At 47.4% G+C, this 18,767-nt stretch overlaps 1 protein-coding gene across 2 annotated transcripts in view; it reads left to right on the forward strand.

Moving 5' to 3' along the window:
• The window catches only part of CERT1 (ceramide transporter 1), a 911,140-nt gene that overhangs the window by 779,757 nt on the left and 112,616 nt on the right, over window positions 1–18,767 (forward strand). For both annotated transcript variants that reach the window (XM_078675236.1, XM_078675235.1), the window contains one exon: window positions 1,143–1,271. In XM_078675236.1, coding sequence (XP_078531362.1) covers window positions 1,143–1,271 — 129 coding nt within the window. The remainder of the gene's footprint in view (window positions 1–1,142; window positions 1,272–18,767) is intronic.

Genomic DNA, 18,767 nt, shown 5'->3' on the forward strand with positions numbered 1-18,767 from the left:
TGAACCAGTGCCTAAATTAGAGCTTTTTGTTCAGGGGGCTCCATGGAAATTTGGTGTGCGTTTCATCCTCTAGGGTCCTTGCAGAACAAAGTTGAGGGGCGTAAAGAATTTCAGGACTGTCTGGTTGCTTCTCTGACTCATCTGGATAGATGAACAGATCATCTGGAAGATGAGGCATAAGCAGCAATTGTTCATATTTTGAGGGTCCCTTGACTCCTAGATTGGATGTCCTGGTTAACTGCAGTGCGTAGTTCTATTGGAAAGGAGGTACAGCAACCTAAGTTTTCATCTCGAGTAAGGATAATGTGAGCTTACAGGCTTCCAACCAAGAAAGGGAAAAATCATGCTTGGATAAAAGGAACTGTTGTGGTGCCTCATGCAGTTAGACAACTAAAGTCTGTTTTTCTGAATGGTGTGAGGATTCTAGTCTTTCGGAATTACTGCAGGTCAGCCATGATTAGGTGTCCGCAACCTCATCTAATCAAAAAAAGGACTTTCTCTTGACATTGAAGCATCCCATGAGACTGTCCGCTCACTAGGATAAATTGCACATTCTGTCAGATTTGGAGACTACTGAATATTTTCGGTTGGTGGTGCGTACCAAACTCGGCAACCAGTGTATGCAGGGGTGGGTTGAGGGACAATACTCCTGGAGTTTGGGTTCCGAGGTTTGCCACCTCATGGTGTGTTAGAGTGGATGTCATGGGGACATTGTAGAATCGATTGCTTTGAGCAGATTGTAGGAATTTTATACTTGATCTACCCCCTCCTTCCCTACCCTTCCTTTTGTTGAGCGAGGGGCATAGATGTTGACCCCAAGGGAATCTTCAGGGACGCACAAATATGTAACACAGAATTTGGGGATCCTTTTTCTGAAGGTTAGTGTTTATCTAAGTGATCATCTTAACCGTGCCTCTGCTTTCAGAGACAGTTGGTGTATGTTCTTCCTTCCTTTTTTCCAATAAAAAGATTGAAACATAAATTCTGTAACGAGGACGATATCCCCAGACTGTAATGGGTGTTTAAACAAAGTCTGAAAAACAATGTACATGTTTTTCTGAGAACTGTTTACTTTGTATTTTGAGCTACTTTCATTGCATAAAATGTGTTTTCTAACTAAGGCATTTTGTCCTTCCTAACAGAGAGTGTGGCCTGCATCTCAACGAGATGTGCTGTATTTATCTGCAATCAAAATGGTACCAGCTTTAAATGAAAATGATCCAGACACTTGGATAGTTTGCAATTTCTCAGTGGATCACGACAGTGCCCCTGTACGTAAAAAGGCATATTGTGTATGGAAATTGCTTTTATGTTGGCAAACATTTTAGTATTCTACTCGTCCACCGCGTTTCACATTTTACACAAGACCGAAGCACTCTAGCCCTTGTTTTACGGCATGATGTTGCTTCAATTGTTACATGAAATGTACTACTTAAAATCACTGTTTGTGTCATAATGGTATCCAAGCTGATATGTTTCAAAAGAGTCTCTGTTCAACAAATTATTATGTTATCTGACAAATTCATGTACATTTCATAGCCGACAAGAATTGCACTAGTCTTGTGAATTACGGATTTCAACCTGTGGTATGTTTGGAATGGTGAGATGTCTTTTTTTTTCTGCTCACGGTTCAGTTATGTTTTGTTCTTTGGTCGAACATTGGAAACTAATAGGACGAGGTAATCAGTCCACTATTTTTGACTTGTCAAGAGTGCTTCTTAAGAAAACAATATTCAGCGCATTCACGGTTTTGATTGATCACTTTTTTGTTTCCCAAATCCACTTTTCCTACATGAAAAGCATGTGCTGAAATTACAACTAAACCATAAAAAGTCTTCACCAAGTATCAAGCTGGTAAAGGCAAATTGACTATTTTTTTCTGTATCATTTTTACTACAGGCATATTATACTACGGTATTAAGTTTAATACTGGAGTATACTATGCCTGTTTTTTTGTGGCTCCTCTCTGCGCAAGAAACACAAGCAGTCGAAGCATGCTTTCACTTTTCATTGTTTGTTGGCCGACACGACAGAGGATCCGCTTCACTGCGCCTCCTAAAGCTGTCAAGCTGTAGTGCTATAACTGAGCAAAGCAGCGCGCAGTCTGCTGCTCTCACAGAGTCTGACTGCTGCAGGGCCTGAGGACTTGTTCCGCTGCGCTTGCTGGCTCCGTTGGCGTTCACGTGACATTGTTTCACAGAGACCCCTTGCAACAATGTATCCTATTTAATTTGCCCAGTGCCGGCCCGAGACACAACTTATCATTAGGGTGGACCGCCCGCGGCACAGTGGTAGCAGGTGCCTGTTATTACAGTGTCTTAAAGTTTCTTGCTGGAGTTAGCTTGCAGCAGCTTGCACTGCGGTTTGGTAATCTTTAAAATCCTCCTGTGACCAGACCCAACCCGTCACACCCACTGGTGCCAGCTGAGTGGACCACAGCGGCCACCGGAGTGGTTCCTCACCCAGTAGCCCAAGCACACCACAGTCCACTGTGCAGGCAACTGAGCCGCTCTCAGAATTCATGCCTATCGATACCGCGGGAGAATCCGAGTTGGCCCGTACCTAATTAATGCTCGCCTCGCAAAGAGTAAGTACCTTGTGGAGTAAGGCATTCTTTGCTGCTAATAAAAATGTGCTTTTTAATAGCACACTGTCCTGGTGACCATTCATACTCAGCTGCCTGTGCATGCCCTGTGTTACAGCTTAACTCTGCAGTCAGTTTCATTTTGCACTGACCTCACTGGTGTTTTCAGCGACGAGCATGCTTAGTCTCACTGTAACATGTGGGTCTGGTCGGGGTGAACCACTGCAGTGCCGCTCCAACAAGTAAGAAGTTCTTTACTAAGACTTTCAGCGCAGAGCGTTCAGCTGCGTCAAGTCAGCAGTCAGCAGAGCCTGTAGCTCTTTGACAGGCTTCGGCTGGTGTGAGATCCGCCACCTCTGCAGGGCTGGGCAGTAGAAGTATGCCGAACGGGGTGGACTGCTCCGCTGCAGTGCTCAGTATAAATGATTTTATTGAGAATATGATTGAGCACTAGTCTTTATAATACAGCCTGTGACCTATAACTGCGTGTGTCTGCTTATGCGCACAGAACTTTGATGAAGTACTGCCGTTAAACTTAAGAAAGTACTACCTCTGAAAGACTAGTTGAATGTTTAATAACATGGTTACATATTTGTTTAACAATACAATCGGGTTACAAGGGCACTTCCATTTCTGGTTCTTTGCAGCAGTTTTAAGAGTTTCGCATTGCCCAAATGGGTGTAATTTTTTATATTTATGTTACCCTGGTCTTTATTGCTTGATTTTGCTTGCGAGAAAGTGTCACTTCTAGTCATTGAATGCTGATCATAATTACACTGAAATTATGGAAATGTCGGATATAAGCAGTCTGAAACCTAAGCAGCTATACGAAGTAGACTGTGGTTTGCTATTCCCGCTACTTTCCTGTTCCGAAAAAGGAGAAGGTCCCAAGTCCTATCCTAGATCTCCGAGCCCTATACTACTACTTCAGAAAGGAGAAATTCAAAATGCTCACATTGCTCAGGTTTTGTCTACTTTGGACCCAGGAGACTGGATGGTACCTTTGGACTTGCAGGACGGCTATTTTCACATCTCTGTATTGCCTGCTCATCTGCGTCCACTACGGTTTATGGTAGGCCTCTAGCATTTTCAGTTCACCGTGCTCCCTTTTGGCCTTACCAGCGCCCCTGTGTGTTCACCAAGGTGATGGTGGTGGTCACAGGTGGTGGTCGCAGCTCATCTGCGTAGATCAGGGATGCCTGTCTTTCCCTATCTCAATGACTGGCTGCTGAAGGTGGTGTCGCCCAAGGCTGTCGTCTCCCACCTCTCGACAACGGCCGACCTCGTGCACTCACTGGAGTTCACTATCAACGTGCCGAAGTTGCATCTGACTCCCTCTCAGGCGCTCTTACATCGGTGCTGTTCTGGACACAGTGCAGTTTCGGACTTATCCTCCTGAGCGGCCATTCCAGGATATTAGGGCTATATCGATGTTTCATCCTCTGTTCTTGATTTCGTTGAGACTGACACTGAGACCACTGGGCCTCATGGCCTCTTGCATCCTGCTAGTGACACATGCTAGATGACATATGCGGGCTCTGCAGTGGGACCTGAAGTTCTGGTGGGCGCATTATCAGGTAAATCTTTCCGACCTAGTGCGGATCTCGGAGGGAAATGCAAGAGACTTGAAGCGGTAGCTAACAAACCGCGTTTGGATCAGAGGCACACCCCTCTCCCTTAACCAACCAGATCTCAAAGTAGTGATGGATGCATCGCTCTGGAATGGAGCGGCCATCTGGGAGTGGTGAAAATCAGAGGACTCTGGTCTCGAGCAGAATCCATACTCCACATCAACTTGTTGGAGTTCCAAGTTATCGGATTGTCATTGAAAGCCTTTCTGCCCTCCATCAAGGGAAAGCTGGTTCAAGTGTTCATGGACAACATCATCACCATGTGGTACTGCAACAAACAGGGCAGGGTCGTTGACCCTTTGTCAAGAGGTCCTGCATCTCTGGACATGGCTGGCTTAGCAGGGCATTTCCCTGGTGGTTCAACCACTGGCACGGTTCGTGAATGCCAGGATGGACGAACTCCGCTGTCTATGTCTAACTTATTGTGAATGGTATCTCCTCCCGAAGGTGGTGTACGGTCTCTATCAGCAGTGGGGAGAGCCTTGGTTAGATCTGTTTGCCTCCATCAAGAACGTGAAATGTCAGCAGTTTTTTTTAAAAACATTTTTTATTTAAGTTTTTAAATTATACAGCAAGCATAAAAAATCATCACAGTACCAATCGGATAAATAAATTGCAAGTGTCTATCCCCAACCATCATATTCAAATCACCACCACCCTTCACATTTCTTAGTCGATCACATCTGTAGTATTTCCTACCCCCCTGGATCTAGTTCATGGGATGGAGGGGGAGACACATATTGACCGTGTAGCTCCTCCATTTTCCCCATACCCGGTCCCACTTCGGGCACCCCTTGCTTTTATAAACTTCTTTTTCTGCTATCATGCACTAGACCATGTCCCGTTCCCACTCTTCTAGGGTTGGAGAGTCTTAACACACCCCCACCTCCGGGCGATGTTTAGTTTTGCAATTATAAATCCCATGGTGATCTAGAGTTGCTCCCTACGAGTCATATCGGTTGTCTCCCATATATTAAGTATGCATCATTTGTGGGATAATTGTAGGGTTCTGCCACTGACATTTCTCATGCTTGCAGTTATTGTGTCCCAGTACACCCTGACAGCTGGTCATTTCCATATGGTATGATAAAAAGTGCCAATCCCCTCACACATCCTTTTGCATCTACTCTTTCCCATCTTAACCAGACAAGTACATGAAATGTATGATATATGAAGTATTTTTAGTTTAATTAGTCTCAGCCTCGATGATATGGCTACTTCAAGCGGGTAGGATAGCGCGTCGCACCAGTCCTCCGCCTCTAGATTCCCAAAATCCGCCTGCCAGCGCTCACAAAGGCGCTGCAGTGGGTCAAATGAGTTATTAATTATCTTTGAATAGGTAAGTGAAATCGCCATACGCACCATATACTCTCGTAGTCAATCCTCGAGTGGCGAGGCCTCCGGCATTTCCTCATCAGCTCGAAGCACTGCCAGCAGAGCATTTTGTATTTGTCAATATCTGAAGTTTTCACTCTCTGACAATTCACATTGTTTCTGTAGGTAGGCAGATGAGATTTTCTCCCTTATCCAAAGGTTCCCCACTTTTGATATGCTAATGGTATCCCGTTTAATCCCTGATAGCAGACTAATTGCCCTGCCTGTCACTTTGTTATTCCAGCCCAGTTTCTTTGTGACTCTGTGCCTCAGGGCGACCATTGGGCCGGTGAGCTGCTGCCTGTTCGGATTCATTCTTCTCTGTATCCCCCATCAACCACTTATCCATGCGGCAGGCCGGTTCTTCCTGTGTGTAATGTGCCCACTTATTAATAATCAAAAGTTGTGCTGCCCAGTAATATGCTTGAGTATTAGGCAAAGCAATCCCCCCATCGTACCATCCTCTAACCAGCTTGTGGGCTGCAATGCGGAGTGGCTTCCCAGCCCAGAGTAGGGTTCTGACTTTCCCTTCTATCGATTTGAAATATGCATCGGGGACTCTGTATGGCGTGTTTTGCAAGCCATACAAGAAACGAGGCAGCGCCATAATTTTAAATAGCGTTGCGCGCGCCAGTAGAGACAGCGGCAGCGATGTCAATGTCGCACATCTCCTTGCAGCCGGGTTAGTGGACCCTGGAGATTATGTTCATAAAAGAGTTCAGGTCTAGCCGTGGCGAATATCCATAAGTATAGAAATCCCCTGTCGCTATCGTTGCTACACATTCAGCTGGCAGGACTGGGGCTGGACCAGAAAGGAGATAGATTACCGATTTGGGCCAGTTGATGGTATATCCCGAATATTCATCAAAATTGGAATAGATCTGGAGAACCCAATAATAGAGGTCCTAGGCAACACTACATATAACAGAATGTCATCTGCGTAGAGAGAAATATTGTATTCCCACCCAGCTGCCCATCGTAACCGCTGGATCAAAGGATTCCCTCATATCCAACTCGCCATGGGTTCGAGAATCAGTGCGAATATAATTGGTGACATTGGGCAACCCTGTCATGCCCCTTGCTTTAAGGTGAACGCCTTTGATGTATGTCAGTTCACCACTACTTACACAAGTGGCTCTGCATATAACAGTTAGATCCACTTGATAAAGTTTTTCCCCAACCCCATACGTTCCAGGACAATGAATATATATTGCCATTCAACGTTGTCTGAGGCCATGGGAGCGCCTAAAGAAAGTATTCCAGAGTCCTCCTGAATAGTGTCTTTCCTTCCGAACATCCCATTCAGTCGCCGTAGGTTGAGAGCTGTATTGCGACCCGGCATAAATCCGGACTGGTCCAAATGTACTAATTTGGTCATGATTGGGAGTAGCTGCATCGTTAATAGTTTAGCCAGAATTTTAACCTCTAGGTTAAGCAGAGATCTACGGCGATAGGAGGGAAGGTCTTCCGCTGGTTTTCCTTTCTTATGGACCTATGGAGGCCACTTGTTGATCTCTTGACAATGCACCCACGCGTTTGCTCTCGAGATGCATATTGAGCAGGTGGGGTGCCTTTTTGGTAGCAGTCATTTTGAGGAACTCTATTGGGAGGCCGTCTGCCCCATTGCCTTTCCCGATTGTATACTGTGTATGGCTGACGTTATTTCCTCAATCGTGAGATCTGCCTCGAGTGATTGTTGGTCCTCCGACTATGGAGTCTGCACTAGTATGTCCGCTAATTATTCCCTAGACACCTCCATCATGGCCGAGTCAACAGGGGAGTAGAGTTGTTTAAAGTAGTCTGCGAACGCCTCTGTTACGGCTTGCGGGTCTCTCAGCAATACCCCATCCTCTCCATGTACTGTTATTATCCAGCGTTCCACCCACTCCTGCCTTTCCAGCCAAGCAAGTAGTTTACCTGGACGGTCTCATTGTTCATATGTTCTATGTTGTCACCTTGTGTTTTTCCCTAGCTGCCTCTATTGTCAAATCCCATTATTCCTGACGCCTAAACTAGAGTATGTGACCATCTGCCTCGTCTTGCATGTGTATCGCTGCCTGTTCCCTGGCTGAAATGTCTTGCTCCAATTTCTCAAGTTTCTTGCCCTTCTCTTTTTTATGCCCCACCACGAGGGAGAGAGCCCACCCCTTCGGTAGCTTCCCAGATGATTTGGGGCGATTGGACAGACCCCACATTCTCACTGAAATAGTAATCGGTGGATTTCATGATTTTGGTTATTATGTGTGGGATTTTGAGGTTCCAAGGATTGATCGAGATTGTTCTACGAGTTGGAGTGGGTCTCAATACATATCTAGCCCATAGAGGGGCGTGATCCGAAATACCCGTAGCCAAGTGTGTAACTTCTGTGAAATACTGCATCCTGTCTGCCAGCATCAAACTATGATCAATGCGGGACCTACTGTTCTGCTCCCCCTAGTAGAACATATATTGTTGTATTTGGGGGTGGGCCTCATGCCACACATCCACCAGATCCAGGGCACCCAAGAAATCACCCTCAGTGGTTTTAGTGTGTGGAGTGTTCCTAGTTTGGAATCTATCTATTGAGTCACATAGTGTCATATTTAAGTCTCCTTCGATCACTAGCTCCCCGTCAGGTGGATTCAGTCACATCTTGCGCATGTCTGGTAGGGCCACACTATGTAGCGCCGGGTGGTTCTAGGACCGACATATGAACACACCTATCCTCCCACTTGCCAGATAATACCACAAAGCGGCCCTGTGCATCTGTATGAGAGTGTGCCACTATAAAGGGAAAGCTTTTTTGTATGAGTATCTCTCCCCCCAGACCCTGTGGTAAATCTTGCCTGTGTAATTATTGTATAACCCCACCTATCAAGTGCCTTACAAGTGTTCCCTGCAAGGTGGGTTTCCTCCAACAGGACGATATCCGGTGCTTGCCGTTTAATGTACTGGAGTACTATCCCCCTCTTGAGTTTGTCTCCTAGCCCGTTGACATTTCCGGAAAGCTGTTTGAATGACGTCTCAGCTCCCCACCCCCCTCCTCAGTGGCTGTGTCTATCCCTGGGGTATTTTCCATCCCAGGTGGTGAAACCCACATGTCTGGAGCATCCCTCTTGTTTAGCAGTTTTGTAAATTCGCTTGCATGGATTGTCATGGTCTATGCACTGTGATATTTTCGACGTTAAGAAGTGTGATTTGGTCTGTACAAGAACACGAGCTGCTTGCTGATTTCCCTGATGAGTGTAATATGAGCTAAATCAAAACCTTGTAACTTGATAACACCACCCCCCTGCATGACCGTTCTTGAACTGCCTGCCACCCCAGCATTGCAGATTGCCCGTCGCCCTCCCTTTCCTGTTTAGGGGAAGACGTGGACCCGTTTGTCCCACCCTCTCATCCCCGTTCACAATAACTAGGCGTTGTACATATAATTTGTACGGGTGTAGTCGTTCCATATAGTCAGCCATTTTTGCTGTGGAGGCACTGCACCAGAAAACCACCCCTCCATTCACTATCTTTCAACCCTGGCTGATACACGGTTCAGTCCATTGTTCTACTTGATTATTCTCTACTACTACAGGAAGTTCCAGTTCACTCTGTGTTATTAGCTTTAGTTAGCTGCTTGGCTGTCAGTGTGGTGAAGTGTGTGCCTAATAGCGGGTCTTTATTGGTGGGAGTCCTCTCTTCCAGACCGGGGTCAATCGGTTTCTAAGATTTCACCATCTGCCGCCTGCGCCTGTCTGGATTGTCCGGATCCCCAACTCTTCGTCATCCTTCCAGCCATTCCCAGATTGCTTCTGGGTCTGTTAAAAACCACGTTTTACCCTCCGCCTCAACCCTCAGTTTTGCAAGGAGCAGCATTGTGTATTTCAACTCTTTCTGTTTGAGGGTTTTTGTTTACGTTGAGTAAACTTTGTTGCAGCTTCTCTACTTTCATGGTAAAGTCGGCGACTAAAGTTATAATCTTGTTTTCATACTTGAGCGGTGGTGCGCTGCGAGCGGTCTGTAGGATAACATCTCTGTCCCTAAAATTAAGCATGCGTGCCAATATTGGCCTGGTAGGCTGTCCCGACTTAGATCTACCACCTGGTACTCGGCGTGCCCTTTTCATGAAAAAGTAGTTGGAGAGATTTCTGGGCTGCAATTGTTTATTGATTAACTTCTCCACAAAGAGAACTGTAGTGGGCCCCTCCAATGTCTCTCGCACCCCAAAATTCTGACGTTGTTCCGTCAGGACCTGCCCTCTAGTCGTCCAGTTGATCCGCCAGAGCTTTACTGGTGATCTGCAGTTCGGGGACTTGTTTCTCCAAAGTCTTTGTATTTGTGACGAGACCATGAGTTACCTCTTTCACCTCTTTTACATTGGTGTCCATTTTCTCAGGTCAACGCAAATCACGGCGATTTCTGTGGATACAGTATCTATTTGTGACTCCAGGGAAGTGTGCACCCTGGTGATAGCCACTACTATATGCTGCAGGGTGGGGGTGCCCTGCTCCGCTGGTGTCTGCTGCATATCCTGCGCAGGGTCAGATTGAGTACTTGCCTCTTCCTGGTTCTTGTGCCAGGAGAACTGGTTCAATTTTGGGTGATATGAGCCACGTCCTCCCGTACCACCGTACATGACCCTGGTGCTGTAGGGTTGGAGTAATGTCGTTATCTTTAGCATGGAGCCTTGTGGTAATCACCGCCACCTGCCCAGGGAGATGCCCCCACTCAGCCTGGCTGTTTTCCCCTGCCAGACTCTTCACTAACACTGTATTTGTCCCCAGCATATTAATCTCTCAGGACAACAATTACAATGGTGGAACGCCAGCTCTGAGACTCTCCGCTTTAATTTTGTTTCAATGCTCAGGTAGTTGGAGCTGGTATGTAGTCAAGGCGAAGCTGCCGTCTCAACTTTTATCCAGAAGTACTCCGTGCCTGGGTCTCACCCGACGTGGTTAGCAGCTTCACTCACGTTGCTCTACCAGAGACTATAGTTGTGGCATGCCCCTCCTCCACGGTCAACCACTAGTTCTGTTTCATCCAAGGCCCGCCGGCCTTGCCCTGTGTTGGTCGTGGGTCTCTCCTCCACTCTCACAGGCGAGCGGAGTCACTGGCAGACCGGAGCCAACCAAGAGCAGCACTACGCTCCCTAGCAGGCTCTGACACCTCTCGCCATGGGACTGTGGGGAAGAGCGAGCCCGCCTCGGCCGACTATCATCGCACACACGTCAGGTTAGGAGCGGAGCTGCTCCTCTGGGCCGGACACTGACATGACACTGCAGCTTCCTTCCTCGCACAGGCTGCAAGCTTCAGCGGTGCCTGCTCGACCCCCGCCGGCGATTCTTTCCTGGCGGCCTTGCTCTCTCTCCGCCATTAGAAGAATCCCTTCTCTGGCTCGCTTAAAAAAAAAAGTTAAAACCTTCCTAATGGGCAAATTCTTCACCTAAATGTTGCCTTCTAATCATCCAGAGACCGTGCTCTACTTCTGCCTAATGCATTCCCCTGGAGTACCCAGACTCTATCCACCCGGCATCCCACCGCGGACCCTGGGACCTTGTTTCTCGTATATTGTAAATGTGAAATGTAATTAACTGTCCTTTTATCCCCTATGTATCCAGCACACCCTCCGCCCACCCACCACTAAAAGGTTTTTGTCTACTACTGCTGATTCCTGTAAAGCGCTCTGATACCCTAATGGGTCAAGTTCGCGCTTTATAAAAACTCATAATAAATAAATAAATACAATCCCAACCCGGGGTGGCTATTGGCTTTCGGGCCCACAAATAGATGCCGTATTAGTGGTCGATTGGGAGCTGGAGCCGCATTAGTGTGTGACCATCTTCTCTGGCAGTTGGCCACGCCCCTCAGCAGTTTTGGATGCTGAAGTTTTCATGGCGACTCTCGCTCAGAGAATCTTCATCTCAAGAGGAGCTCAGATCTCTGGTACACCTTTCTGCCCCTATCACCCGTGTCCAGAGTTCTCAAGAAGATCAGGAACAACCTGGCCCAAGTCATCCTTGTGGCTCCAGATTGGGAGCAGGTAGTCTTCCGATCAGGCTGCCCCTTTCAAAAGAATCTTCTGTTGCAGGGGAGGATCCTCCACCCGAACCTTTTAACTCTTCGCCTTCCTGTATGGAGATTAAGCGGCGGCAGTTGATAGTTTTCGACCTTCCTCCTGAAGTCTGTAATGTTATTCTGTCAGCCAGGTGTATCTCCACCAAGATGGTATACACATACCAATAGAACGTTTGCATCATGTTGTACAGAAAAGTCTATTGACCCTCTTTCTGCCTCCTTCTCTGATATTTTACTTTTTATTATGACCCTTGCCCAGCAGGGTTCTGCTCTGGGCACTCTGAAAGAGTATCTTTCTGCCTTGTCTGCCTTCTTGCGGCTGCCTGATCAACCCACCTTATTTAAATCTCCCATTGTAAATAGATTTCTCAAAGGTCTTATACATATGTTCCCTCCTTCCCCTTTCATTATGCCTCAGTGGGTCATTAATTTGGTTCTCACATTTTTGATGTGTTCTCCCTTCAAGTCTTTACACAGAAACTACATTGTGCCTATCATCAACAAGCAGAGTGCGATGTTGAGAGAAAGAACTGAGTGTTGAAAAATAATATAGGGAAGATTTGTGCATCCACTGAACTGACCTGGATTGATTCACTACCACTTGCTCTGTTGTCCATGAGAAGCACTGCAAAGACTAACATCATTAGGTGCTGAGGGCCTTCCTGAAGTAGGGACAGCATATGGCCTCCAGCCAGGTGACTGGGTCTAGATAAAAGCTCACACCAGACAACACTGCCTCCGGTCAGGTGACATCCTGGATGCACAGCTCCCACACCAAGAAAGGAGCTGGGCCAGACAAAGGAGGGCAAGCTCGACCTGCACCAATAGTGTCATCTGAGATACCCCACAGGTACAATATTCGCTCCAGCATACCAGCAACAACAAAGAAGGATTAGAGGAGAGGCAGATCCCTGCTTGCCGCAGGCCAGGCCTCCAACAGTAAGCTCAATTCGACAGAGGCAGATCCCTAGCTCGCTGCAGGCCAGGCCTCCACCAGGAAAGCACAACTCAACTGAGGCAGCTCCCTGCTACGCACAGCAGGCAAGGCCTCTGGATACGGTCTTCCAAGGACCCCTACGTTCTCTTCAAGTGCTAGTGACTGACTTTCTTGAACCATGGTTCTCCTACAAAGAAAGCAGTGACTCTGCCGCAACAAGAAAACCTCCAGTGCCTTCCCCTGCTTCACATCCAGGAGAGCCTCATTACAACCTGCGTACCATGAAAAGTACCACGTGGGAATGGTATCCCAAGCTCATCCTGATGGGGCTGCACGTGCAACACCGCAGAGAAAGGAAGAGTGTAAGCAGACCCCAACGATACATCACCTAAAGACGTCTGGAACTTCAAATACCCCAACCCCTCAGTCTACAAGTTATGACTACGAGACATCTTTACTTTCTTCATTGCTTTGTTTTCTTTCATTTTTTTTAAAGTGCTGAAGTAATAGAAGTGCTTGAAAACCTCTCAAATTACTTGAAGACAGGCACCAACGGTTACTTTTTTCTGTTTACAGAAATGATCACTGAAACGCCGCATCATTTTCAGCAAAATTTTAAAAAGAATGAAAGTACAGCAGAAGATAAGACATTCTTCCAACTAGTCACACTAACCACACTTACCAACGATTGGAACAATGCTTCAAGACTTTCAGAACAATGAGAAAGTATGACAATGGGTGCTACTAGCAGTATTGACCCCCATTACTGCCATTATAATGACTACACTCTTTATAAGTGTATTATGATCACAGTGCTATACCTGAGATACTGCTTAAATGACAGAGATATTGTACCAAATTGAATAACTACCCATTGATAAAGTTGGGACAAGGGGACAGTTGACGGGGCAGGATGTTATGTTTGCACGCACTGGCCTACAGACACAGAAAACAGCAAGTGTTACAATGTCATACTTGTCTCTAAATATGTGGGCTGTGTCCCAATGAGCAATATGTTCTTCAGCCAGCACTCCATGTCTGTAGCATTTCCTGCACCTCCTGACAATAGCATAAATAGCACGGGGAGAGCAAGGATAGAACAGGGAATGTGAATAATGTTCGAGGCATGTGGGCTGCTGAATTCATATCTGTGCATAGATCACCGCCTAGTGTTGGGTCCGGATGATTGCACTTTGTTGTCCTGGAAGAGTCTTCGAAGTATCACGAGATAGGTGACACATCCCCTGGACTACAGTGCGCATGGGCATCCTCTCCATGCTCAGATTGTTTTTTTCCGCCATTGGGTTTGGATGCAAACTCCTATACTCCAACTCGGAATCGAAAACAAAACTTTCTAAAGGCCTTCGACTTCGACGGTATTGTTCTCGTTCGGTACCTCTCTACTCGATACAAACTTCCATCTCGAATCGGTCGTCGACGCGGGCCGCTGGGCACTTTCGACGCCACGTGAGCCGACCGTCGATGGAAATAAGCCCTTTCAAAAGGTGCCCACAATGCCACTCCAAGTTCCCCCGTACTGATAAACATTCAGTATGCAACAAGTGCCTTTCCCCAGACCATAGGGAAGAGACCTGCCCGGCCTGCGCCCAGTTCCGGTCGAAGAAAACCATACGGAGCCGACGGGCCGCTAGGCAAGAAATGCAGCGACAGGCACCGGAACCTGACAACATCTTCGATGATGACCAGGACCTACTGGACCCTCAAGACTCAGACCTAGAGATCGTCACAGTCGAGGACTACTCCGACTCCGACGACAAGATTCCGACGGCCAATTCGTGAGTACACTGCCCCCGACACCAATTGACCCGTCACCAAAGGCTCCGGTCGAGGCATCGCCAACAGGCCTTAGCCAAGATCATAAAAAACTTTCGATAGCCCCGCCTACAGGCTCAGCTCCGAAACCAAAACCGAAACCTTCAGAAACCCCAGGGCCTAGTACCATCGCCCCGAAGAAGGTTCCAGAGCCAAAAAAGGTCACCGACCCGAAGGGCGTCGATCCAAAAAAGGCCGCACAGCCAAAGAGCGTCGAGCCAAAGAAGACTGTCGACCTCGCAAAGGCCGTTCAGCCAAAAGCCGTCGACCCCAAAAAATCGGTCGACCCGAACAAGGGCACGCAGCCGAAGGGCGTCGAACCGAGGAAGGTCACCGACCCGACCAAGCCTGCGGTTCCGAAAACCGTCGACCCGGCATCCGGTGCAGTACCGAAACCATCGAAGCCGGACAAACCTGTCGACCCAAAGATAACCGCTCCAAAGACACCGGTCGATCCAAGAAAGAACATTGATCCGGTGAAAGACACTCATCCAAAGAAGCCTACAGAGCACAAAAAACGTGTCGACCCGAAAGTTCCGGCCGACCCGAAACCACACGTCGAGCCGAAATCAGGGCCCGAGCCGAAAAAGCCCAGCAAAACACCAAATGTCGTCGAAAAAACAGGTGTTGTCGACCCGAAAAAGTCCAACACTAAACCCAGGACTGTAGAGGAAGAACTATTCCACCCAGATACAACCGACGACAAAGCTAAAATTTCCATTAACCCAGAGACTGGTAAAGTTACCATCCTGCATAGGAAAAGGAGACCTTTGGACTTTGAACCTGATTCACCTATTCCACTGAAGAAAAAGGACTTTGGCACTTCTCCCACAAGACCCTTCATCCCGTTTCAACCTATTATGCCTTCTACACCCTTTGCACCCACCTCACCTTCTTACCACGGGGACTATGAGGGGGACACAGGGTATGAACCACAGCCCCTAGATGACTTTCCTCAAGATCCAGACCAAGAAGAACCTTGGGATGAGCCAACAGACCCTTATGACACCCATCCCATCCCTGATGTGCCCACTTATCCTACTAAGCCATCGCCACTGATGACACAGTAGTCTTTAACCAACGCATAGACAGGGCAGCACAATTCCACAACGTGGACATGCACAGTGACCCCGTGTAAGAGGACTTCCTCTTTGACACTTTAACTACTGCAGAGAAAAGTGTCAAAACACTTCCCATGTTGAAGGGAGTTCTAAAACATGCACCTGACATATTCAAGGACACAGCCAGGGCACGGGTAATCAATCCCAGAATAGAAAAAAAAGTACAGACCGGCTCCTACAGACCCTACTTACATCAAGGGCCAGTTCCCGCTAGACTCACTGGTGGTTGCTAACGCACGTAAAAGAGCCAACTCTCAGACAACAGGGGAAGCACCTCCCCCTGACAAGGAGTCAAAAATTCTAGAGGCATCAGGCAAAAGGGTAGTGGCACAAGCATCCAATTCTTGGAGAATTGCTAATGCACAAGCATTACTGGCTCGTTACGATGGGGCACACTATGATCAGCTCGAAAGCCTTATGCAACATTTGCCCGAGCCTTTTAAAGCACAAGCAAATGATCTCATTCAGGAGGGAAAATTCATATCAAATGCCTCCATTAAATGTGCGCTGGACGCTGCAGACACCGCAGCTAGGTCCATTAATACTAGTGTCCTCCTTCGCAGACACGCATGGCTGCGAGTTCCAGGTTTTAAGAATGAGGTGCAGTCCACCATTCTAAACCAACCCGTCAATCCAGATTTTTTATTTGGTCCTGCGGTAGACACCATCTTGGACAAAATGAAAAAGGACACAGAAACCGCAAAATCCATGGGTGCACTGCAATTTCTGCAACATAGGGGCTCCTTTCGACACTCCTCGTACAGAGCAAATATACGAGGAAATGCTTCACAAACATCTGCCTCCTACAAAGGTAACACCACCAGAGGTGGTTACAGAGGTAACCGTAATAAGGGTAGAGGGTGGGGAGGCAATAACACTAGTGCCTCCGCCACCACAAAACAGTGACTTCATTACGCTGCCTCCAGACCAGTTAACACCAGTCGGAGGCAGACTACAACAGTTCCTACCTGTCTGGCACGCAATTACCACGGACAGGTGGGTGAGAGAAATTATCCAGTCTGGTATTGCCTAGAACTGACTTCTACACCACCAAACATACCACCCAGACATCGTCGTATGTCCACAGAACACATCACCCTACTACAACAAGAGATGAAAAGCATGCTGGAAAAGGGGGCCATAGAGCAAGTCCCTTTCCACCAACAAGGGTAAGGAGTATACTCCCTATACTTCCTTATTCCAAAGAAGGACGGTTCTCTCAGACCAATTTTGGACCTCAGGCCCCTAAATCAATACATACTATCGGAGCACTTCCATATGATCACACTACAACAAGTGCTCCCACTGCTGCAGCAAGGAGACTTCCTAGCAACACTGGACCTCAAGGATATATACCCATCCATCCAGCCCACAGAAAATACCTCAGATTCACAATAGATGGGCATCACTACCAATTCAAGGTTTTGCCCTTCGGGGTTACCACGGCTCCAAGAGTGTTTACAAAATGCTTAGGGACAGTAGTAGCGCATCTCAGGAGGCAACACGTCCATGTGTACCCTTATCTGGATGATTGCCTAATACAAGCAAAATCGTACCAAGAGTGTGCAGCACACACCTCCCACACAATCCAGTTGCTACACAGCCTAGGCTTTTCAATAAACTATACAAAATCGCATCTGCAACCTTCCCGCATAGAGCAATACCTAGGAGCCACTATAAACACCTCAGTGTCAAAGGCGTACCCAAACACAGCAAGGATAGCCAGCATGCAGATACTCATCCACAAATTCCTGCCACAGCACTCCCTGCCAGCCCAAGTTGTCATGCAGCTCATAGGCATGATGTCCTCCTGCATATTCATTGTCCCCCATGCCAGACTTCAAATGCGCCCGTTACAGGAATGCCTAGCACGGCAATGGATCCAGGCTCGTGGACAACTAAAAGACCTAGTGTTGGTGGACAGTCGCGCTGACAAATCTCTGCAGTGGTGGAACCCACAAAACCTTTCACAGGGGCGACTGTTCCAAGAGCCGGTTCCACAACTATTACTAACAGCGGACGTATCACTGACAGGCTGGGGAGCCCATCTCCTTCAGTACACAGTACAAGGGCTCTGGACAAACAAACAAAAAAGGCTGCATATCAACCAACTAGAGTTGCTAGCGATCTTCCTAGCCCTAAAAGCCTTTCAAAAATATGTGTACAACAAGACGGTGTTGATCCGGACGGACAACATGACTGCAATGTACTATATCCAGAAACAGGGAGGAACTCACTCTCCACAGCTGTCCCATCTGGCGCAGAGCATATGGAAGTGGGCAATTCAAAAGAACATCTTTCTCCTAACAGAACACCTCCCAGGGAAGGACAATCAAATTGCCGACCTGCTCAGCAGGCACAGCCAACAAATACACGAATGGGAGATTCACCCCCAAGTTCTCCAGCCATTCTTCGAGAAATGGGGTCACCCAGAGGTAGACCTGTTTGCCACAAAAGAGAACTCCAAATGCCAGTACTTTGCCGCCAGATTCCCATATCCGTTGTCACTGGGCAATGAGATATGGATGAACTGGTCAGGCAGATTTGCGTACGCTTTTCCCCCAGCACCGCTGATCCCGCTGGTGGCACGCAAACTGCTCACTCACCCTAATCCTAGTTGCTCCCACATGGGCGAGACAACCATGGTACACAACGTTCCTAGAACTTTCGGTAGTTCCTCATCAAAAATTGTGCCTTGCTCCACATCTTCTAACTCAGAACCATGGAGAAATACGACACCCAGATCCCAATCAGATGAACCTAGCGATTTGGCTCCTGAGGTCTTAGAATTCGGATACCTTAACTTGCCCCCAGACTGCATGAACATCATTAGGGAAGCAAGAAAACTAACCACACGAGCGTGCTATGCAGCAAAATGGAAGAGATTTGTTATTTACTGCAACAATAACCAAATCAACCCATTAGACGCTTCCATACAAAACATTATATGCTACCTGCTGCATTTACAAAGATGTAACTTAGCATACTCTTCCATACGACTACACCTAGCTGCTATAGCAGCATACCTTCAGAACAGGCAACACCTTTAACTATTCAGGGCAATTCCCAGCAATTAAAGCATTTATGGAGGGCTTAAAAAGAGTGATTCCTCCAAGACACCCTCCTTCCTCAGTCTGAAATCTAAATATAGTGCTTACCAGACTCATGGGACCTCCTTTTGAACCTCTACACTCATGCGAATTGCAATTCCTAACGTGGAAGGTTGCATTCTTAGTAGCCATTAC

This window comes from Lissotriton helveticus, chromosome 2_1 (assembly GCF_964261635.1).
Source record: "Lissotriton helveticus chromosome 2_1, aLisHel1.1, whole genome shotgun sequence".
NCBI classification, from domain to species: domain Eukaryota; kingdom Metazoa; phylum Chordata; class Amphibia; order Caudata; family Salamandridae; genus Lissotriton; species Lissotriton helveticus.